Below are 24,827 nucleotides of genomic sequence, written 5' to 3' on the forward strand. Positions count from 1 at the left end.
GAGTAAAATTATAGTATATACCACCCTGTAAGTGTTTTTTCAAACGCTCCGCCCTTAATTTGACTACAAATAGAATATAAATGCAATAGTTTCTGTTAACCTTTTGTTCCCTGCGGAGGAGTATTTCTTATATCAGGGCGGAACCCAATAAATCCCTTCCTCAACATGAATAATTTCCTTAACCCGTCCAAAAAAACCAACGAACCTCTCTTAATCTTTTAGTTATGGTTGTTAACCGAAATGATAAATGATATTGAAATAATAGTTGAAAAAATGTTAATAATACAAATAATATAATTTTTTACAAAATTCCATTTTCGCAATATATATTGAACTTTATTTTACAATAAATAAGTTTTATGGTATTGCTACGCCATCTATTCGATACGTCTGTAAATACAAGCATGTTGAATTATCCATTCGTCACATAGATGGCGGTGTAGGATTTTAATAACTATGACAAATATAGAATTTTTCTTAATTCTTTACAGCTTAGGTTTTCGGCTTGCGTTTTAAATATAAAAGTTATCGTAAAACTATAAATTACTCCTTAGATTTTTTGAAACATTCATATTTTATAGTATATTTAAAATATATGCTTGTTAAACATATACCGGAAAAATTCGATACAATTCAACAGTACTTTGGGAATGAATTATTGCCAGCTATTTGTGAATATAACGATTAGGATGTAGCTGGCTTTTTAAAAATATTAATATCGGAAGTATATTTCTTCAGCTAGGCCTAATATGTCGAAATAAATCTCTATTTCGATTTTCTGTTATTTGAATGAATTTTTCGTATAAATAGGCTTTCATATACGAGGTCATTCCGAAAGATTGAACCATTTAGATGGATTGGGATTATCCGAAAATCACATAACTCAAATTAATTGTATTAAAACGTCAAAATTAAAACTTAGAGAATCCCCTCGTATATTTCTTTGGATTTGGAAGTGAGTTTTTCTAATGACACATGTAACGAACACGGAAGGTAATGGATCATTTTCATATCCAAAAAAAGTAACAAACTTGGCTTCATGCGTTTTGAATCATTTTCTACCTCTCTATTTTGTAAATTTCCATAGAAACATAAATATTGACTCATTTCGCATTTTTCGTATCACGAATCACATGCCAAAACAACATAAACGTAGGTAATATCGATTTCTAAGACTTTGTTATGTTAGTCAATTCTAATTAAATTTATTTCCTCAACCGTCGACAGAAGGAAAATGTCAAAATACCAAAAATAGTTATACATATAACAACCCACAGATATCTACGTCGACGTTTATATTACATTGTTGTCTAATTTCAGAAAAGACCCATGAATTATTCTTCTTCTTGCCAATGTTCGTTCGCTTTTCCTCCTTTCCGCCAGGACAGCACTACCCCACGTAACCACCACAACCCCACGCAACTACAACAACCTCAGCCCTGCAGAGGAGCAACTCCTATATCAGGAACAACTCCAACAAACCTTCCTCCAAAAAAAATTCCCTCATCTTACCTAAAAATCATCCAACGAATCTCTCTTTCTTTGATGTATGAATTCTGATAATAAATTGAATAGTGATAAACCGATTTCAGTATTGAAATGCATTTATATTTGATAAAATATAAGATTTTTTATCAAATAAAATATGCAAAATTGTTCGTATGAATAGGCGTTTAACTAATAAACACCTTGATGAAGAACTTATAATCTTGTACCAGTCTAAAGTAAGTTTAATATGAATGAGAACTATTGTTGTGTATCTTGAAAACTTGGAAATAAGGTAAGCTTTGGCAACGTCGCTAACATGCTTGTCGTCAACACGCTGTTCGGTATCCGCGGATCGCAGAGGCGGTGGGCAGAGGAGTAAAAGAGTTGCGCAAGACTTGTCTGTACCCCTCACAATTCTATTTAAAACCATCCATCCCCGGTTCTGAGCGCTAGTGTAATTTAGTGCTTTATCAGAAGTAACAACGCACCGTCAAACTAAAGAGTGATCAACGCTTTTCGTGTAGTGACCGTAAGTGCAGTTTTTTTAAAAAAATCACAATGGCAAACCGCAACATTCCCATCAAAATGGGCGACTTCAGTGTTATCGATACGGAATTTAGCAGTATCAGGGAAAGATTCGACGCCGAGATGAGAAAAATGGAAGAAGAAATGAACAAATTCAGATCGGAACTGACAAGCCGGGAGGCCAATAATTTTTTCAGAAGTACCACCAGGTAAATATTTGAATGAATATTGTATTTTTTTTGTCAAAATAAATCGGCTATTTACCGAAGTGAAGTGAATATTGATTTAAAGTTCTTTACAAACAAAGATTTAAACCTCTATAAGAACTAAATATTTTGTTGATTTTTGTTAGAAAAGTAAGTTTGCTACTTTAAAATTTATCGAAATCAGTACTAGAATATAGTTTATATACCATATGTAATTAATAATATATTTCTAGTAAAGATATGTAGTCATTAACTTTCTAAATATAGTTTTTAAATGCCAGATGCAGATATAGTACAATTTTTATTTCTGTAAATCTGAAGTAGCACGTAAAATCTTACGTGAAAAAATTTTCACAAATTCATTTCAAATAAAAGTAACAGAAAATAATCTGCTTTATTTTTGGATTCATTCAAATTAGAATTTAAAAAGATTGAGGTTATGTTGTTAATTATCGTGATTAAAAACGAATTTTAATTATAAAGCGGTTAAGTGAGTTTCCTTAACGGCGAAACCAGAATTTGATTTATTGATACATAATTGAAAAATAATTATCACCTACGCCTTATTAGGCGATGATTATAGGTTCGAAAATGAATTTTGTCTGTACTTTTTTTAACGTAATACCCAGTTCTGTAACAGTGCTTCTCAAACTTTTATTGAGTAACTCTCACCATAAAAGATAATAGTCTCTAGAGAACAGTTGATTGCCACATTAAAATTTGTGAAGAACTTTCATATTTTTCTTCTAAAACATCACTTGATTACTTTGCTTTTACGTCCGGGAAAAATGACAACTTCATGGCGTTTCAGAAATTCATAACAAATTTCTTTTGAAAGTTTACAAATTTAATTTAGACCGAAAGAAACTTTTTTAATATTGATGTGTATAACGCCTCAAAAAATGTAAAAATGACTGCCCCAATTACCGATTTTGACTTAAATTTATTAAATACATAGATTTGGGAAATAGTACAAGTAGAATTTGTAAATGTTAAGAAATAATTCAGTTTCAAATTCGTTATTTTATCTCTCTAATCACGCCATCAAATTATCCTTTATAAATAGGCTTGTTAAGGCCAAGCTGCAAGGCTCCAAAACTGCGTTTTTAGGTTTGTTCTCTCAGGAGTCACAAACAATCAGTAACAGATTTTTGCGAACTGTTTAGCTAGATATCAAAATCATTCTCAGATAGCTAGAAATTATCATATAGGTATTTCCTAAATTATTATTAATATATTTATAGTTTTCAGTTTAATAGTCAAAGGAATTCTTTGCCAAATAGGTTATAAATGTGATTGTTGTGGGGTTGTGGCAATAAAATACCAGACTTTATATGAATTATTAACTTTAATTAACCAAAAATTGAGTTATCTTAATTTGTTAATAAAATATTAAATTCATATGCATCAAAAAAACAGTAGACCTAAATATTATGTATGTATGTAGAATTTTGTAGATTTATTTTTTTTTAAATTGAAATAAGGTCCAATTTGAGGTTAGGTTTGATTCAGTCGTTGAGTTTTCATAGCTTAGGTTAGGTTAGATCATTCGATAATGCTTAGATAATTGTCATATCGTTCCTACATTAATATTTCATCTGCAGTTTTCAGTCTAGCTAGTTTTCAGTTTAATGGACAAAGGAAGCATTTGCCAACTAGGTTATAAATGTTATTGTTGTGGGGTTGTGGCAATATATATTCCGAACTCTCAATGTATCCATCATCGGTGACTATAAATGTACTCGAAAGTATCATGTAGTATAAAAAAATTAAAAATTACTTACAATAATTAACTAGAATTGTTTTTTGATAAAATATTAAATCTATATGAAACAAAAAACAATTTTCAAAATGTCAGTAGACATAAATAGTAGTTTTGTTGAATTTTGTAAACCTTTTTTGTTTTTGAAATTGAAGTTTGTGCAATTCAAGGTTAGGTAAAGTCGTTATATAATTTATGTATCAAAATCTGAGTTATGCAAATCCTGTAAAAACTTTTTTCCGAAGTTTAACCAACCAATTAACGGTAATGTAGATCAAAACTCATAGAAGATGAAGTTTAATTTATCATGAGGCTCTTTAAGTTATCTTTAAACGGACGGAATTCAAAGGTGGTGATGTTAAATATTAATCCTGAGAGGTTAACTTGTAGAAGACTTCCAAGACGCCTTTTTGAAGAATGCACTCCATCTTCAACCATCGAATGTTCGATGGAATGAGACAATTGTGATATACTTTGATAACCACTGGACGTCAGGCATCAAAATTAGTCCCCTTAAATTAATAATAGATTTCAGGTCGATGCGTTTCTTCCACTGCGTCAACTATTCTCGAACTTCGACACTTGAACGTTTCGTAAACAGTTTTTTATGTTAAATTTGGGTTTCACGATTGTCTAACCAATAGTTTAGTTGAGCCACCTCTTTGAATTTCAACAACCGGTCTTCGCGATCAATAACCAAACCACTTAACACCAACTGTAAGCTGTGAAGTACTACAGCGATAGTCCGTGGTTTCCCACGGAGCCTGTTGTCTGCCACAGAGAAGTCTTGACGACGCCAAACACTCAGTTGATATTTTGGTCTCGTGAAGCCAGATTATAGCTAATAGTTAAATTTGGCACCGAAATCTAGCATTGCATTTTAATGACCCCGAGTGAAAGGATTAAACTATTGTCCTGTGGAGTGTGGGCCCCACGTTGGAAAACATTGGGTTAGATCTACTTGATCTGAACCTACAGTTTAATACACTTGTTTTTTTAAATTTTAGATTTAGAAGAAACTATTATTTATGTAATTAAAACAGTTTCTAGTATTTTTTCGTTTATCAATTGTTCGTATAAGAAAGTTTATTTTCTGACAAAATTTATGGGACACATAATATTTTTCCACAACGTCTCTATGGTATATTATGTTTCTTTTAAGTGAATTACATTATTTGTACCAAATTTAGAAAATAATTAGTTGTTATAAACCGTATTAGGAACGGTAGAATCCCATCAATTCTTTGAATAGTTTCTTTGTTTGCGCACAATTTCCTATTTTATTAGATAGATGGAATATTTTTGGAAAAATAGCGAATTTCTTTATGGCTGTCACGTCATAAATGTGAGTCTCACAATCTTGTAAGAAGTCATTGAAATTAACGATCTCTTAAAACTGCGCATTTCTTTTTGATGGCATATTTGTACTTAACTCATCCGATCGAAATTGAATGAGTACAGATGTCCGAAAAAAACCTTAGCAGACCACTTACTTATAATCTATTGCACTACCTCAAAGATTATGTACTCGATGGATCTGCCACTCTGTATAAAAATTTCCATTCTAGCGACATCTCTCGGACTGGCGCCGTACTAACAAAAAGATTTCTATAATCGAAGATTTGATCTAAGGTTCATATCCATGCTAATTTCGCGGGAAATTTGAAAATAACTTGAGTAAATGCTGTTTAAATCAAGTATTTTGTAAAATATTTTGGTTTCATTTACAATTTAGGTGACAACCAGGTCCGACCATCTAAATTTCACAATTAAATGGTTTATATAAGATATAGGTAGATGGAATTGATTTCAATTTAAATATTTTTACGTTGATAAATAGCAAATATTACTGTCACCTTTTCGCTTGCTTATTCTTGCATCCAGGTACACAGCAGGCCTTTACTCGTTTACTCATTTTGAGTAAGTAAACTCGACAGCACAATTCGCAATAAATAATAACTTTTAAATGCACAAAAATGCAAATAACTAATAAACAAACTATGTCAAACACCTTTGCAAGATGGACGTTGTTCATTCAATAATCTTGGTTATTTCTCAATGCATGAATGCAAACACCAAAAAGTAAGCTTTTAGATGTGAGCCAGTAACAGAGATGGCGTTGAAAATCGTCCTGAACTTCTCTTATTCCAGTGCACAGGGTCTGCACTACCTCATGAAGTTGAATTAAATAAAATAGTGTAGTGACAAACTTCACTTCGTGCAAACTCGCCTCTCCTCGCGAAACTTCCGATCATAGTCGTTTTTTGTGCATCAAGAGACTTGAGTGGGATGAAGTTTCAATTATTATCTTTCTATGACGAATAAGTGGTTATAATAAATCGAGAAGTGAACAATGCAGTAGTAACTGCTTCTTGAACGTCCATGTTGCCTAGTGATCGGTCTCCACAATGTCACACGAGTGTGTGGACAAGTACTTCGAGCTTCACGAGCCTCACACGATCAATATATTGACGGTATCACATCAATACTTCAACCTATCATATATTATACCAAAAAATGTTGAAAATGGTGTCTGTTGTGTGCAATTTATATTTCATTTCCGAAAAAATGATAATTCTCATCTAGTTTGGGCTGTTCATATCAATTTTAAGTATTAACAATTCAAATATAAAGTTTTACCATTTAAAATGCAAATTTTTAGAAGTCAACTATTTTTTAAAATACCGACACGGAAACATGAGTTGATAGACAACTTAAAAACAATCCCACCAAATTTGAGCACTTGATTTTAATTGGAAGATCGCAGTTTTTTATTTTTTTCTCAGTCCATTAGAAAAAAATTCGTACAGAAAAATGTATTTTGTAGATAATTTGATGCTGTACAAAAAAGGTATCTTATATTGTTTCCGAAAATATCATTTTCTTTTATGAATTTTATAACTCTGCAAGAAATGGCTGTTATAAGTTTGTAATAGAAATTTTTGTGCCAAATTGACTGGTCTATAAAAATGGTATCTTATTTTTTGGCGATTAAATTAATCGTTCAAAAGATATATATCATCAAAATTTCATGTATGCCGATTTTAAGAGTTTTTGATTTTATAATCGTAAAATTTCTGTTTAATTTATAATTTTTGAACAAATTTACAAGAATTTCATTTTTTATCAACTGAGAAACTTGAAAATGTTTTTTTATGTGTATGTATATTTGTCTACATTTAAAAAAATAAATTGTGCATTATTTATCGCTTAGTTAATTATGTATTAACCAAAACGCGAAGTTTTCGTTATAACTATATTATATTTTTCAGTTTTAGAGATAAAAAGTGTCCAATTAACTATAAAAAAGGTTTTTTATCTCAATTTTCAACTAATTTATTAATTTCCAAAAAATGTTTCGAAACTCTTTAACAACAGCAATAAAAAATTGTTTGAAAATTAATAAATCAGTTGAAAATTGGAATAAAAAACTTTTTTATAGTTAATTGAACACTTTTTATCTCTAAAACTGAAACATATAATATATTTATAATGAAAACTTCGTTTTTAATTAATAAATAATTGACTAAACGATAAATAATGTACAATTCATTTATTTAAATTAAAAAAAAAACATTTTGAAGTTTCTCAGTTGATAAAAAATAAAATTCGTGTAAATTTTCTCAAAACTTATAAATGAAATTGAAATTTTTCGATTATATAAATAAACTCATACTGATTCACCAATAGGAGTCGTTAAAGCACTGTTTTTGAAAAAAATTCCCCACGAGGTCCATCAGACTGATTGGCATTATTGTAAAAAGTATTAAAAATTTGAAAAAAAAAATTTAAATAGTAAAACTCGGTAAGCATTTTTCTGTCTATACTTATATTAATATTTTGCTTGAGTCCGAAAAAAAATTTTATTCGGAAATGAATCACCTTAATATACAGGGTGTTTTAAAAAAAGGTGATGCCGTTTCTAGGATAGATAGGAAACTGGAAAATATTTGGGCTTTGCTCAGTAAATAATTTTCGTAACGCCATTCTATACTGATTAGACTGGATTTTTGTGAAACGTTACAAGAAACTAAAGTCCTCAGTCCCAATTTTTTTAAATGTATCCGTTTTATCGATGGGGTCTTATTTACGCGACAAAAAATTTCAAATTCACGTAATGCTTACTAATTAGTGATAATAATAATAATAATAAATAACTTTATCAAAACTTTATACCAGCATCGGTTATTACTTCATAATTTTCAAATCAAAATATTCCGAAAACGGTACACACTATCGAGTTTTATCAAAAGTACCTTTTTGGTGTAAAATTAAATGATGTTTAAGTTCACTTGAAATTTTGCTTAATAAATCTAATATTGAAAAAGTTACGTTCGATACTACTTGGTACGAACCTTGTAACTAGCGCCCTCTATTAGAATCGGGCATAAAAATAAATTCATTGGATGTTTCAGCTTCCAAAACATATTCGTATGAAAATTCAATTCAATGTTGCCAGTAGTTGCGGCAAAATAGTAAAAAATGTGTCCAATGCCCTTTATCTTGAATACGGATGTCGTTACGAAAATTTTTTACCGAGCAAACTCAAACATTTTTCATCCCCAAAGCAGAATGTTCTTGGTCTTTCTGCGACAGACTCAAAATACCTCAAAAACTTTCTGCAGGAATTACATTATTTTTTGTGCATTATTTGTGGATCTGCGGCGTTTCCCCGAAGTTTAAAGGCATTTGAAAGACATATTGATGAGGGAAAAAATAAAAATCAGTAATATTTAATGATTGTTTTTATTATTCGGTTTTCTTTCTTCAGGTCTCTTCCTCGTTCTGCGACAATGTCGCACTGTCGCTAGCTGTTCTGCTTTGGGGTTTTTCAGTTTTCTATTATCTTATAGACTTTTTTTGAAACAACCTGTATATTTTCAGTCTGTATTAAAAAAATTATCATTATTAATCCAATCAGGATACAGTGTCAAAAAACCTCTTACTTGAATTAGAGAATTGCATTCGGAGCCAGTCGTAGTCTCGGTCAAATAAACAAAAATAATTTTTTTTCGGATAATTTTAAATATAAGTTTATAAAATTGAACTGATTTGATACAAATATTTATCTAAGGTTATTTATAGAGGTCCGAGGAATTTAAAATGCAAGGTTTGAACAAACATTTTTATGGATGGGAAGAATGTTATCAAAAATGTTATCATTATTTGACTTGCTACTTATTGAATCACTATAGCTCACTGTAAACATGTTTATAATATACCGAGCCCTACGAAAAAAATATTGAATTACCTAAATACAACTCAAAAATATTGACTAGGTCGTTCGTATTGTTTAAAAGTTCACTGATTATAGATTTTAATCTACAATATTTAGTTAGATGTACTTAGATAGAGATTGTAGATTGTTTCGGCGAGTCGTTTTGACTTTACAGCCACTCTGCACCTATACCTAGAAGATATTTTGTACAAAACTCCACATCTCATTATTCTGCTTCCAAAATATGTAGATTCCTCCCAAAGAGGCTATTTCTAGGGGGGTTTTGTGTCCAACTTCCCTAGGTGTTAGTACTACTCCTTTAAGGTACTTGAACCTTTTAGAGAATTGACCAGGACATTCGCAGAGTAGATGCTCTGCTGTTTCCTTCACTTACTTGCAGTTGTCATCCTCTGCCATGCCCATAGTCTCAAGGTGATATTTGAAGGGGCACTGACCTGTCAGAAGATCGACCACCAGTTTCATGTCGTTTCTGGTCATCACAAAAAGTTCTCCAGACTTCTTAGCTGATATGGTCATGAATCTTTTCGATTATCTAAGGCCTAAAGTGTTTTTCCAGTAATACTCCACCTGTTCCTTTAGCCACGTTCAGTTCGTTATCGATGTAGCCAAAGTTGGTTTGTGGTCCAAGGTATGGAGTCGCTGCTCCTTTTTTGGCAAGGATGTCTGCTTCCTCATTTCCTTGTATATTATTTTGTTTTCGTTAACTTATTGATGTGTTTTCAAAACTTTCGAGGCTATCTGAGAGAATATACTTTTCAAATAAGTTTCTATCCAAACACTTTTTGTTTATTGCTAGCAACTCAACCTGAAAAATGGCGAGTGATGTTCCTAGAGATATAAAGAGCTTGAATTTGTTCCAGAAACGCCCAGTCCATTTGCGCTAGCTTCGAAACGTGTGTGTACTAGAGAGATACCTTTTAAGCTTGCGGAAGATTTGTATTGACCCATGATTGGCGGTTGTTAATTACCACTTCGAATGGGATATCTAAAATCTACAATCTAGTTATAAATATGTCTCATTGTAAATGAAATAATTCTGGTAGGCGGTTTAGAAAAATACTTCTATAACCATTTTTAGTCACAGCATAATGAAATGAATAAATTAATTTTATTCATTCATTAAACATTCCAATAACACATTTTTTTGTATTCCCAATAAGGTGGTACTTAACGACACTATAACGTAGTTTATCTTGCCCACGTATTTATTTTTAGAAGGCCAAGCTGTAGAGAATTATTGATACACAAAAATATTCCTAGCAAACCGATCTTGCGAATATAATAAAGGATGACAAGCATGTTTTTTGGGACTTGCGTCTCATTTACTTATTGATCAATAGAACGCTAGTCAAGTTTACTAAAAATCGCGATTCAAAGTTGTCCAGTACGTTTTTCGCTTACACATATAACGTATATTTAATTTTTCATATCAGGTAATTAAAAGCATTCGTAAAATTGAAATTGCTTCAATTGAATCGAATCTGGGACTTTGCCTTGCTTATCTTTATCGTAACTAACTTTTATTGTTCCAGTATTTTATTCAATCGACCCAATGTTAGGTTAGGTTAGGTTAGTGCAAGTAACATATATTTGTCGTGGTTCAGTAGGATCTTTGATTTTTCACAATTTGGGAACTGCCCAACTACCTTCTACAATCCATAATGAAGTTTTTAATTGTTTTATGTCCTATGTCTATGTACTAACAATACAATGTCCAGGAATCACCCCAATAGTATACTTGATACGTGACCAAATCGTTGTACATAACGTGCAATCATATTTGCTGACCATATATCCCGATGTTTGGCTCTGATTACTGTGTCAATAGTAAATTTTGACAATTCCATCGGTAGTAGTATTTTAACTGACTCCTCGGCATCTTCTTCACTAGTCCCACTTCTTGCAAGCAAGTATCCAGTTTCCAGAAGTTTCAAGGTCTCTTCATTGGCGGCAACTTTCTGTGAAGAGGGTATTGAGAAGCTTGTCCACAGATATGACAAAAGTCTCAATATTTCGGTAATAAAATTATTGTTTTACATGAACTTGTATTTTTCGTAAATTTTCGTAAATTCACTGCTGCAAAACGTTTAATACTAGTTAATAAGAAATGATTTCATAGTTTGAAAAAGTTCACGATAATCATTTATTAATATAAGTCGAAACTGATATTTTGAAACAGTTTATAAATAGTATTTACCAATTTTGCTTTTATCACAACGTCGAATTTGCATATTTTCACCTTGAATCTTTATCGAACGTCATCTATTAACTCATTTGACAAGCGAACAATAGAAACTACCAAATACGTATGACATCATCTATTTAATTATATAATTTCATTTTATTTACTTTGGCACCTCGGTTAATTTCATTGTGAATTATTATTCGAGTTGATTCTGCAGTTTTAAGTCTGCTTACCCGAATCGGTCAGCGCAAAGTTGTCAGAATTCAAAAATAGAAATTGACTCATCTCGAATATCAACCGAACTCGCAATTTTATTATTTTCATCTTTGAAACTCCAACGTGGACATTAAATTATTGGTAATCATTGGTTTTAGTGACTTGAGTTTGTTGTTGAAGTACGTGGAAAACCACTAAAATACGAGGGTTATCTAAAAATGTTTCCACCTCAAACTTAAGACAGATTGCAGCCCTAATCTATATAAGTAGGGAAAATATTGAATCAACACTAGAGTGATGAATGAAGGAACAGTATGACAGTTGTTTTATGACAGTAGACGAGGACGAATATGGATACGTCAATTGAGACCACTGCATCAACAGAATATCCAAGAAATTCATCGCTCACAAAGAGACACATTCTGATTTGAGCAGAAAGTTGTTTTAATGGTTATATTGAGTTAATTGTATTGACTAGAAACATCCAGAAACAAAGCAACAATCGATGGAATGGCGACACTCTGGTTCTCCAAGACCTAAGAAGTTTAGTGTCCAAAAATCTGATGGAAAAGTTCTTGCTTCAGTTTTTTGGGATTGCCATGGACTAATCATGATTGATTTTTTGGATAAGGGTAGAACAATAACTGGAGATTACTTTTTGACATTACCGACCACTCTACGGGAAAAAATTAAAGAGAAAAGACGCGAAAATCTATCCTAAGTTGTTTTGTTTTTGCAGAACAACGTTCCTGCACACAAATCTCATGTTGCCATGCAAAAAATTCGTGATTTAGAGTTTGAATTACTAGAACACTCCCTTTATTCACAAGATTTGGCTTCATCCGACTATCATCTCTTTCCTCAACTGAAAAAAAGTTTAAAAGGGCCATACAGATTATTAGTTGATATTTAAACATTCTTTTTGTGTTATGGTTTTCTATTAGTATTCTAAGATAAAAAAGATTTCATGATTAGTTTCTCAAATATTAATAAATAAATTAATTAATAAATTACCGGATACTCAGTTCACTATTTCAATAGTTTGCATGGGTGCACGTGTTACATGAGTCCCATAAAGTCATTTTTAACTAATTGCTACATCGATTAAGAATAATAGGTTTATAATTAGTGACATAATTACTTATAATTATTATTATTAATAATTATTATAATTATTAATTATAATAATTATACAAACTAAAAACTTGCTTTTAACAATAATTAAACAAAAAACTATGACATAATTCTTGGCATGAGAATAAAAGTACTGATGAGAAAATAAATAATACTATTATAGCGTGGGGTTGTTTTCTATGACATTTTCAATTTTTAGTAGTCGAAAAAATCATTCAGAAAGTACCTGGACTGGGAAACAGATTCTAATCTAAAAGTTGCAAAAACCATATGTTAAAAAATATAAGAAAAAATTCCAAAAAAACACCAAAAACAACAGAAAATCGTGACCCTGAAGCGTAAAGACATTCTTTAATTTGTTTTTTTTTTTTAATTAAATTAAATATGCAATTGTTTTTTCTTGAATGGATAGTGGGTAGATGATTGCATCATCAACTAATATACATAATTGAGTAACGTTAAACTAAACGAAAGTTAACATTGAACTGAATGCCTTCATGTCTTTTATATTACGAAGGTTAGTTCCATTAATAAAACAAACTCGATTGAAAAATATCATTTACGAGGTGTGTTCCATCGTAATAAATTGGAAATGAGTTCTGATAATGTTCAAATCGACTATAAACAACGCGTCTATCCTCTAGGAATCTCCGTTATTTCAGATAAAGATGAAAAATACAAAAAAATGTCTTCCCTTTCAACCCCTGCCCTCCACAACTACTCTCTCAGGTTTTTTGATCTACTACAGGAAATGGTTGAAGTTGTTGACATTTTTCAGCAACTTTTGATTTAAAACAACCTCATGGGTGAAAATCTAGACGATTCAGATCTGCTGATTTTGTTGGTTATTCAATGAATCCATGAATTCATCTTCTCACATACAAATTATTTAAAAAAATTCGAACTCAAACGGCTTATCGAGATGAGGTCCATTCTGATGGAAAAATATATCCTGATTGAATTCGCCATCATTAATTGTAGGGACTATTTGTGTCTGTAACAGGTTAAGGTAGGTTCCTTCCGTTAAATCTCCGTGGATAAAGAAATATGATCCCCTAGTACACCTGCTCAAACTGCTCAACCTGCACATAAAGAAGCAGCTCAGATATAACACGACAGGATGCAGCAACCATTATTAGAACAATACGGACGTGGCAAGAACGATGTATAGAAGATAAATCAGCTGAATTGATACGAAGACTAATAAAAAACGTTTGACTGTAAACCGAAAGGAAGTTCGGAGAGAGATCGGAACTTCTACATTATCCAGCTTCTGACGAGACACGGCTACTTCCGACGGTATCTCCACAAAATGAAGTACAAACACCTGAGTGTACGTATTGTGAACACGACTCAGTCTATAACCACTGGAGAGGTTTGAGATAGAAGGTAGAATAAACTGTCGGCAGCATAAACTCTGATAATATCGTCCAAGTGATGCTGCGCAAGGCAGAATAGTGACCACTGGTTGCTACCTACACAGATTTCTTAGGCAAAAGAATGTGGATGTCTGCCTGGTATGGCGGTTTAGCGGATAGGCTACGGAGGAGTCCTACATATCCATCAGCTCTCCTGGTGGAATTCTATACTTGGATTACGTAGTATTGAGCATTGATAAAAAACATCAAAAACGTAAGACAACTCCCTGCTCTGACCACATTGTACATTATATTATTCATATTGTTATTATTTTTTTTTAAATTCCACTACTCATGTGACATTTAACTCCTCTTACAACATACTAGTCCTTTACAGTTCCCTTGACTTCTACAGAAAACGTTTTCATCGAAATTAACCCTCATATTGAATTTTTAGATCGTGTGTCCTTGAATGAACCCCAAGCGTTTCTACAAACCCACAGCTCAATGAATCGAATAACGTGGGGCGAACACCCTTAATCCAATAAATCTTGAATTTTGCTTTTAATTAAGCCGATACATCTGCTTCAAAATTTATTTTAGTTGTATTGTAAATATTTGAGAGAGAGAAGCTTTATTGTCAAAAAATTGTTACAATTTGTGACAAAAGCTTGTAAAAACTAAAAATAACTAAATAAAGATACAGAGTAGAAGGCACTTTCCAGTAAATATGCCCTCATATTATTGCGGAATGCGGGAAAAGATGATATCGATTTGATTTCAATTGGCAAGTGATTGTGCATTTTTTTGCAATGTAAAATATTGAGCACTTAACTAATTCAGAAAGTGGAGTAGGTAGGTAAAGGTCGTTCCTAAGTGGCGACAATCTTTCTGAAATTGAAGACTTGTGCTTACGAATTAGGCAAACGGAATCAAAGATGAATGAGGAAGGAAGAGTCAGAATTTTTAATCTTTTAAAGAAGTTCCTGCAGTGTGCCCTGCTGTTTAGTACGAGTAAATATCTAACAGTTCTCTTTTGTAATTTGAAGTTTCGCTCAGATTGAGTCGCACCACACGTGCCCTAAAAGGGAAGGGCTTAAAGGAAATGCGACTCAATAAGGGCATAATAAACTGTTGAGAAAGTGGATAAGTTCAGTTCTTTGGAAACCGATCTCAGTGCAATTTTTTAGATAAGGCGGCAATATGTGCCTCCCATTTCAAGGAATTGTCCACAACAAGCCCTAAAAATTTTACAGATTCAACGACGTCAATGGTTTTGTTATGTTAAGAAACGGTTGGATGAACATGTGTTTTGATTTTACGTACGTGATGCCAATAAAATGACAATGAAACTACTTATTCATGACAGCCGGCAGCAAAGCAGATCAGCTGACCGTGTAGCATTAATTTTCTTGCTTATTAGTGCAAGTGAATTGTGGTATTTTTATTTTGATCAGTATATTGATGAAAATGAAAGAATATCGCGACAATACATTGATATAGTTTACCTACCTTCAGTCTCCGAGGACGATAACTTGGTTAACGAATGGTGAGCGTTGGCTTAGTTGTAGTGTAAGCAGTGCGTTATTCGTGAGTCATTGAGCAACCCCACTTGTCAATAAGCTCATAGCAATTAATATTGATTAAGTAAAAAGGCTTTAACTCGAGTTAATCAATGATGATTTAGTAATAAGTTCATCTCGTACCTTTTACTCATCCAAGGGGGAAATATATCGGCGTGACGCGTTATTATAACCCCCCTCACCCGCCTGTAACGCATCGTAACGTTTACTCTGATCTCCTCCCACCAAATCGTCCCCTAATAGCGTCAGATCAGGAAATTATGCGGGCCATTCTATCGATATGCGTCCTATACCCAATTTGGGAATATTTGGTTCGGGTACTGCCGGACATTGATTTTGTGTGGTTAACATTGAACAGATCAGAATCATTACTTTACATGACCAAGAGCGCGAAACTGCTTTTCTATTTTGCTAATTGTCCCTTGGGATAAAGGCGAAAAATTTGAAATTTTTTCTTGAAATAAGCCGTCCCTTTATGGGACCCGAACCCTTCTGTGGTATCAGCTACAGAGCAATGGAAAAAGGAGGTAGATAGGACCAAAAAAAATTATTCTCTTCTGGGAAACTATAACCAGAATGTATCAACCTAGTAAGAACAATTTACGAATACTAACAGAAGTTCTATCAGGGCACTGTCACCTCAACAAGAACTGAAGACTTTTGATCTAGCAGATAATGCGGCGTGCAGGTTTTGTTGCACCTCTATCTACATTTTCTCGAAGTGTGAAACACTTAGGAACTCCAGAGCACTACACCTGGGTGCGTATGAAATAGAAGACGAAGATATCTGGAAATTAAAGCTATCCCACATGGATGGGATTGATGGATAAGCTGTAAACACTGAGTCTCCAGTATCGCAGCAAGGGACACAATAGATCCTTTGGGTCGCAGTGTATACTAGCCCCAAATACATACAGACACACTGAAGAAAAATTTCAAAATTTCCGCCCGTATCCCAAGGAACAATTAGCCAAATAAAAAAGCAGTTTCGCGAGCTTTGTCTGGTCTGGCCATTGCTCAACTTTAGCTGCACAAAATCACTGTCTGACATTACCCGAACCATTGAGGATGTACGTTATTTGGGTGATAAGATTATTTCGAAACTGATGTTTAGGTTTTTTTTATAGACATATCTCTAAAGAAAATGTAACTGAATGTATATTTGTTTTGAAAATATTATGAAATAAGTACTTATCGAATGAAATAGTTTTTTTGCTTTTAGAGTAATTGAATGTAAGGGATTATTATCGTCCATATAAAAACCAGTTCGCTATAATATTTGCATTCTATTTTCGAATTGATGAGTCTGAATTTTTATATCGCATGCTCTGAAATAATTCGACTTTATATGGTTTTCTAGGAAATAAACATGAAAGCTATTCAAGTAGTTCGGTTGATATGAAAATATCTCCGTAATGGAAATACTTGAATTGAAATTACGCTCACGCACTACTTCCGTTAATGGATCTTCCATTTTCTACGTTCCGAATCCATTAAAATACCTACGATAACTATAATATTACATTTTTGGATCGCGATAAAGAATCTGTAACATTTTTTTAAACTAATTATGTTATAATTATGTATAAAGAAATTATTCTATTTCAAATAGAGAACTGAAAAAAAAAGATTTTCTTTCCTTGCGCAGTAGTTGAGGATTTCAGCCATTTTGGACGCTTAGTTTCTTGACAATCGTAATAGTGAATCGTTGTAGAGATTTTTCTAAAATTGTGAAAAAATTGAATATTTGTTTTTGAAAAGGTAATAAAATTCAAATGTGGCTATATTAGCTTGACTGACGACGAAAGTTCGGCAACGTCAACAACTCAAAAACTCAATTTTGTACCATTTTATAATACGAGGTTAATACGAGAAAATTATGGTTTTCAACGCTTATCAAAAACTACGAGGTCTGGTTATTGAATAACGAGACTGGTTACGAAAAAGGGTTTTAATGTAAAAATTATCCTACATTCGAATGCTTCCCTCCATTATACTCCCCTCCCCTCGCCACATACCTTTCCATACGCTTTTTCCATTGATCGAAATAATGCTGGAAGTCTTCTTTGGTGAGTGCCTATAGGAGCTCTGTCGTTTCTTGCTTTACCGCTTCCATCAACTCAAATCGAGTCCTTTTCAAAACAGATTTTATCTTCGGAAACAAAAACAAGTCGCTTCTTCTTGTTCTTTTTCTTTTAATGCATATCCATTAATGGATGTTCGCGACCACATTTTTCATGGCTTCTCTATCTCTAGCGGTATGGATCAATGTCTGAATATCTTGTATACCCGTCCACTGCCTCATGTTCCGCAACTATGACATCCTCTTCCGGTTAGTCCAGTCCAGTTAGACATTCTTCTGCACAACAAGTCGCACGGTACCAAATCTAGTGAGTACGGCGGCAGTTCGAGCACTGGAGTGCGCTTACTGGCCAAATACTACTACGAGATACAGAATTGTCCCCATTGGCACTCAGTCGGAGTTTTTTTTTTCAAATTAATGAGAAATTTGAGATAAATAAGTTGCTTCTGTTTTACGTCACACATGGTTTTCGACACGAGAAAAAAAAAACACGTTCGTTTCAAACCGCTACTGTACATATACTTTAATATTGTCGGAAACGTGTTTTGGCATGTGCATAGACAAGATATGTAGATACCCAACGCACCGCTCGTTTTTTACCCCACCCGTCTAGGGCGCCCTCTAGGCGCGTAGTCTCGTTATTTAATAGCCAGACCTCGTAGTTTCTAAATTGTCATAGCAGACGTACAGTCGGTACAAAAGTTACAAAATGACTTTGTTTCATTAGCCTTTTTAAAATGAAATTATTCACTGGTTTTCCATTGTAGTTTTTCTTCCGGGTCATAGCTAACCATCCAACTTTCAGTTCCAGTAACAACTTTTGGTAATAATTACAATATCGCCTTTGTAAATGAAAGTGTGACTGAGGATCCAGATTTATCGATTTGTTTTCTATCTCAAGTTTTCTGGATCTATCCGTATTTTACGGTTTCCATAGATCTCGGTCTTCATCAGTATAAGATGTAATTGCAGCAGGATCGAGCAACAAAACCATATCGAAAACAATGACCATTACATTAACTTTGATTAATTAGCTTTTTTGTCTAACCATTGATTCACCTTTCATATCTAGTAACAACTTTTGGAGATCAAATCCGCATCTGTATCAAGTCAATCTTTCATTTTGTTTTATTAATCATTCAAAAATCTTGGACCAAATATACCTCATTTGTTAAAATGATTGAAACGTATAATATCTTTAATGAGGGATGCAAAGGGTGTAGAAAGGTCAACATCAACGGCTGTCCTAGTAAAGAAGGTACGTATATGTTATGTAGACCAAGTTTGTGGTCATATTCAACGCGGCCCAGTTCTCTGTATAAGATAATAATCAGATTAGTGTTCTCCAGGATAGTGCAGCTACACTTACACCATAACGGAATACAAACTAATTCTGTAATGCTACAAGGCCCTCGCAAAACAGGCATGGCGTGAATATTTACTGGGAGAAGGGGACTGTAAAGTAATTACCCAGACAACTAGAACTAACGAGACTTCCACATCGTACAGATCGTTCCTAATTTCTAATTTAAAATCGCTCCTATCGACCGGTAAACGTTTTCCAAAGTTGCTGCATTATCACTATAGGTAATTTTCAACATTTCTTCAATCCATTACTTTTTATTTCATATTTTTTTTTTTAGTATGGGTCAAACAGATAACACGCACTCATTTTCGTTTTAATTTTAAAGAAGAATAACCCACGAGTGTATTAAAGCGATAAATTACTATAATTTAATGTCAGAAAATGTATTCAAGTTTCCGGTGACGTAACATCTGTCTGTCACTTGCCATATTTGTACGATGTACTGGAAATTACAAGTTGTTATTTTGTGTATAAAATACATTCGATTAATTATCTTGATTAGAAACGTGGAAAAAATACATCTGTTTATGAAAGAACGTCGAAGTACTCAAAAAAATTCCAGACCGATGAACGTATAAAGACTAATTTTAGCATCGGTATCCTGTGAGGTCTGCAAACATATTGACAGGAAGAAAGTCGTTACAGTAATTCATTATTTTATTTTAGGTAAACAGTTTTGATTTGCATAAAGAAGGGGTAGGGTCCATGAATACTTTTGTATACTTTAACTACGTTTAGTATATCGTATTCTTAATTACACACTATTTTTTAATTTTTTTTAACGGTATATTAGTTAATAAAAAAAATAAATAAATTTAAATACCTGAATGACGCGCCAAATGTCACATGACTGAGTGTGACGTAGAAAGTAACATAAATAACGTAATTAAAACATAACCTTCAAAGCTATCATCTTCGCGACGAGATTTTAATGAGGTTCATGAAAACAAATGTGATAATGACTATAAGAGATTCTAATTAGTAGTGCTTACGTATCTGCTTTTACTCCTCGTATTTCAGCCGAAGTAAATAATTGATTATTAGTAAAGAACGTAGCAACCATGAATGTATCTACTTTAGGTAGATTGCTGCTTCGATAAATCCTATTTCGGCCATCATTTCAATTAGAATAGTCTTTGAAAACTCAAATCGCACTAAAAAACCAATTACCTCCACTTACAACAACAGAATGACGTTTGACAGGCGACAGGCGGCGACGACGTTTTAGTATTTGCTTACTTTCTACGTCACAACCGCAGTAACCAATAGAAACATGTTTTCTGTCACGTGGTATTATTCAAATTATCATCATTTTATATTTGCGATTTGTAACGATTAATACAGTGTGTCTACTTAAGCTGGAACCATATGAAAAACTTTTTTATTAGTGGTTTTATGAAAAAAAGTTGAAATGCAGCCATCAGATATCAATTTTTTAAAGCAGTATACGAGGTTTGTCACAAAATTTGATTCAGTAAAGTTTTTTTGAATCAAACTTATATCCAAATATGCAATTACAGCCATTTATTATGAAAATTCAGATTTTGTGATTATTTAATTATTCTGGTTCGATACAATTTATCTTTATCACCTGTTAAAAATATGATTAACCTTTCTATTTATTACTGTTTTTGAATAACCTTACATTTTACGTAATGAATGGTTCTCGCAGATAAACCTGCTGTTTTAAGTAACCCCATAAAAAAAGTCAAGGGGAATCAACTCAGTAGTCCTACGAGGCCAACAAATATCTGAATACCTCCGAAGCAACTTCCCATTAAACATATTTTCAAGGAGTACTCTAACGTTTAATGTACTATGGATGGAAGCACCGTCTTGTTGGAACCAAATTGTCTCAAACACCACATTTTTCTGATTTGTAAAAAATAAAAATACTCTTGCACAAAATTGAAATTTTTTGACAAACGTCGTATACTACTTTAAAAAATTGGGTAATTATACACTTTCACGGTCACCTGTTTTTTTGGCTCTAGAAAATCGAAAAATGGATGGATTTTAATGATCTTGGTCTCAAAATGTTCCATTTTTCGCGGATTTATAAAAAAAAATACGAAAATTAAAAAAAATAAATATTTTTTACAGTTTCATGACTTTAAATGCAAAAAAATGACTTTCTACATATAATCCTTCGTAACTGTTTCTGACATCGTGGAATCAAGTTCGTATATTTTTTGTCGCAATTTACATAAAAAAATGAATATTCTGAAAAAAAAGTTTTACTCTACTATTTAAGGTTTAAAACTATTAAAAATCGCAAATTCAGCCACTACCCCCGTGTTTTTCATAAATTCGTCGTAAAATGGAACATTTTGAGACCAAAATTATAAAATTTATCTACTTTTCGATTTTTAATGGTCCAAAAACTATTAACATTGAAGAATATAGTACGAAACTATTCACGAAAATTGATTGTTTTTCATCGATTTCATTTTAAGCTATAAAAACTGAAAAAATCATTCTTTTTGGATTTTTTTTTAAATTGTTTATTAATTTATGTAGAATACAAAAAAATATAAGAACTGTATCTGATAATGAGATAATTTTTTGTAAAGGATTATTTTGCAAAACCGTTTTTTTTACGATTTAAAACAGTAAAACTATGAGAAATTTTCATTCCAGCTATTTCTACTATTTTTTTTATAAATCTGCCGTAAAATGGAACATTTTGAGACCAAGATCATTAAAATCCATCCATTTTTCGATTTTCTAGAGCCAAAAAACCAGGTGATCGTGAAAGTGTATAATTACCAAAAATTGATATATTATGGTTGCATTTTAACTTTTCGACCATGCAGAACTTTTTATCAAGAATGTTTGTTTCATAAAACCACTAATAAAAAAGTTTTCCACATGATTCCAACTTAAGTAGACACACTGTATAATACAATTCAATATAAATTCATAAATAAGAAGTGATATATAAATAATTGAACGTTAAATACCCAAATGATCGACGACTGCAAGGACGTTATTATTTCATAATAATTAGCTGAAAAATATGCTATTGAATAAAGTTGAGTGAATAAATTGTGGTAAAAACGACTTTGGCTACAGCAGATTTTTTGATATAATCAATTTTCGGCAGCTTTGGTGAATAATTAGTTCAAAACGTATTTGTTGTTAGTTAACAGTATCATATTTACGTAATAAATTTTACGATTCCGATAGATTGTTTCATACATATGTAATCAGTAAAAATAACTTCAAAATTTGGAATGTGATATATTTCGAATAAATTTAAAATACAGATAGGACTGTATTCTTTATACATTTTGCCATACATGCTAATAGAAATATTTACTTTATATTTAATAGATAATTTCTACACTTTGATTGCGTAACAAATCCATTATCTACGGAACAAAACAATTTTTTTTGAAATATTACACCTATTGATCTATGAAATGCTTGGATACAATTTGATTTGTTGGAATTAGTTACTACTATTTTATGATTCTATTACAATAAAACAAAAGTAATTTTTCATTTATAAACTATTTGCAAAATGTGTCTTAATGTACGCTTGCTTAGTCAGTTCAAATATAACTTTACGAAACATAATAAATACCAAGGACATTGTTGTTGAGGATAAGGTGGAAGAGAGATCCGTTGGATACAATTTGGTAGGATGAGAAGGAGGGTTTGCTGGAGCTGGCCCTGATATAGGAGTTGCACCTCTGCAGGGCTGGGGTTGTGTTTGGTAACTTTACTGGGGGAGGAAAAGCGGAGATTTAGAAGAAAACTAAAAGAGAGTTGGCAAGTAAAAAAGGCTCTTCTCGCTTCGTTTTTTTTTATCTTTTGGAACGGATGGGTACAACTACGGCGGCGTTATTCCTTATTTGGCTGGAGGGCACGAGTACGATATCCGTGGTGCCTAGATTTGACTATGCCATTTTGTAAATCGACCCAAAATAAGCCGTAAATGAAGAATAAAATTTTTCCATATCTCGCTTCGTTTTCGAGATATCGAGATATATCAACCTAACCTAACCTAACCTATCATAACCTAACCTAACCTAACCTAACCTAACCTATCCTATCCTAACCTAACCTAACCTAACCTAACCTATCCTAACCTAACCTAACCTAACCTAACCTACTCTAACCTAACCTAACCTATCATAACCTAACCTAACCTAACCTAACCTAACCTAACCTATCCTATCCTAACCTAACCTAACCTAACCTAACCTATCATAACCTAACCTAACCTAACCTAACCTAACCTAACCTATCCTATCCTAACCTAACCTAACCTATCCTAACCTATCCTAACCTAACCTTCTCGTGGTGCACTTTGACTCCAAATAGTTGGATTGGCGTGTGGATTATTTTAGTTTTATTTTATAATTATTGTTTTTTATCTTATGAAGGGCTCAACGTATCAGTGTAAATAATATAAAAATTAAATAAAAAATCTTTTGTTTATTAAATTACAAGATTCATATTGAATTTGAAGTGAAACGAAGTATTGAACGCCATCTGTTCAATAAAGGGAATTTCGAACTAACGTTTGATTATAACTCTAAATATCGATATCTCGAAAACGAAGCGAGATATCAAAAAATTTCATTATTCATTTTCGAATTATTTCGGCCTAATTAAGCCAAATCGCGGCGCTACGGAAATCGTACTCTCCCCGGCTGGAGAACTGGTTCGCCAGATTGCAGGGGCAGAAAACCTGCGACACCGACGAACGACGAAGAGTGTGTGGGGTGGGTGTTGGGGGCAGGGTTTTATCTGATGGATGTCGAAGAATTTCAAGGAAATTAAGGTAGATTTCAGAGAGGTCATCGTACTGCTAGTAGCCGATGGGGCGGATAAGAAGTTTCCTTTTGGGTTTTGAGCCGAGGGGCCGTATATTGTTGACCCAGGGAATGAGAAAGATTTCTTTGGCAGCTGAGTTATTTGATTCGATGGTACCAATCACATAGCGGGCTTGGAGGTCATTTAGACGGCTAGGGATTGAGGTTAGGTCTGTATTGACATAAACAGTGTTGCTAGGGTCAGGTTGGGAGTTTTTTAAGAGTATATTCTGGTAAAGTATTGAAAACATTTGCTCTATATTCGATAATGTGGCGAACGTATGTTTTATACGTATGAAGTTGGATGAGGGGGTGGGTACTCCGTTTAGAGTGTCCCCAAAGTCTCAGGTGGAAGTTTTGGGTTGATGTTTGCGCACTTAATTCGGATGCGTAAAGACGATTTTGGGAATCGAGAGTTTCTCTTCATTTTCTGAACCAATCCGAAAATTGGTTCAGAAGATTTTGAGATTTAGTATTGAGGGAAGGCATGTTTTGGGCGGAATCGCCGAATTAGCGTGTTTTTGTTTTATCGATTGTTTTCAAAATTGAAAGGACACTTATGTAATGACAAATTTTCTTCGTAGTCCTACTTAGTTAACGATCTTTATCACGAGATTGACGAGATGCTAAAACATCGATTGGAAAAAATGTGGAAACCTCAATGGTAATAAAATAAAAATATTTTTGCCAGTTTTTCATTGTAAGTGGGGCCAGGAACGAATCAAAGGGATCAGCTGTAAAATGGAACATTTGAGTGCCACTCGAAAATTTTCTAGTATTTATTATTAAGATTTTGAATTAGATTGAATCTTAATCAACATATTTTGCTTTAATTCATACCAATTATACTGAATAG

The 24,827-nt window shown here is 32.9% G+C and overlaps 1 protein-coding gene and 1 long non-coding RNA gene across 3 annotated transcripts in view; both read left to right on the top strand.

Moving 5' to 3' along the window:
* Positions 1 to 1,835: 1,835 nt before the first annotated feature.
* Positions 1,836 to 24,827, top strand: part of LOC130449933 (heat shock protein beta-1) — a 41,674-nt gene continuing 18,682 nt past the window's right edge. Inside the window, exon 1 of one of the 2 annotated variants that reach the window (XM_056788039.1) lies at positions 1,836 to 2,222. In XM_056788039.1, the coding sequence (XP_056644017.1) occupies positions 2,047 to 2,222 (176 nt within the window). In that variant the 5' untranslated portion in view covers positions 1,836 to 2,046. The remainder of the gene's footprint in view (positions 2,223 to 24,827) is intronic. The other variant, XM_056788040.1, reaches the window with a different exon arrangement.
* Positions 19,173 to 21,038, top strand: LOC130449935 (uncharacterized). The gene is made up of 2 exons (XR_008910512.1): positions 19,173 to 19,366; positions 19,423 to 21,038. It is a non-coding gene; the product is annotated as an uncharacterized LOC130449935 (long non-coding RNA).

Source organism: Diorhabda sublineata, chromosome 10, assembly GCF_026230105.1.
Source record: "Diorhabda sublineata isolate icDioSubl1.1 chromosome 10, icDioSubl1.1, whole genome shotgun sequence".
Classification (NCBI taxonomy): Eukaryota; Metazoa; Arthropoda; class Insecta; order Coleoptera; family Chrysomelidae; genus Diorhabda; species Diorhabda sublineata.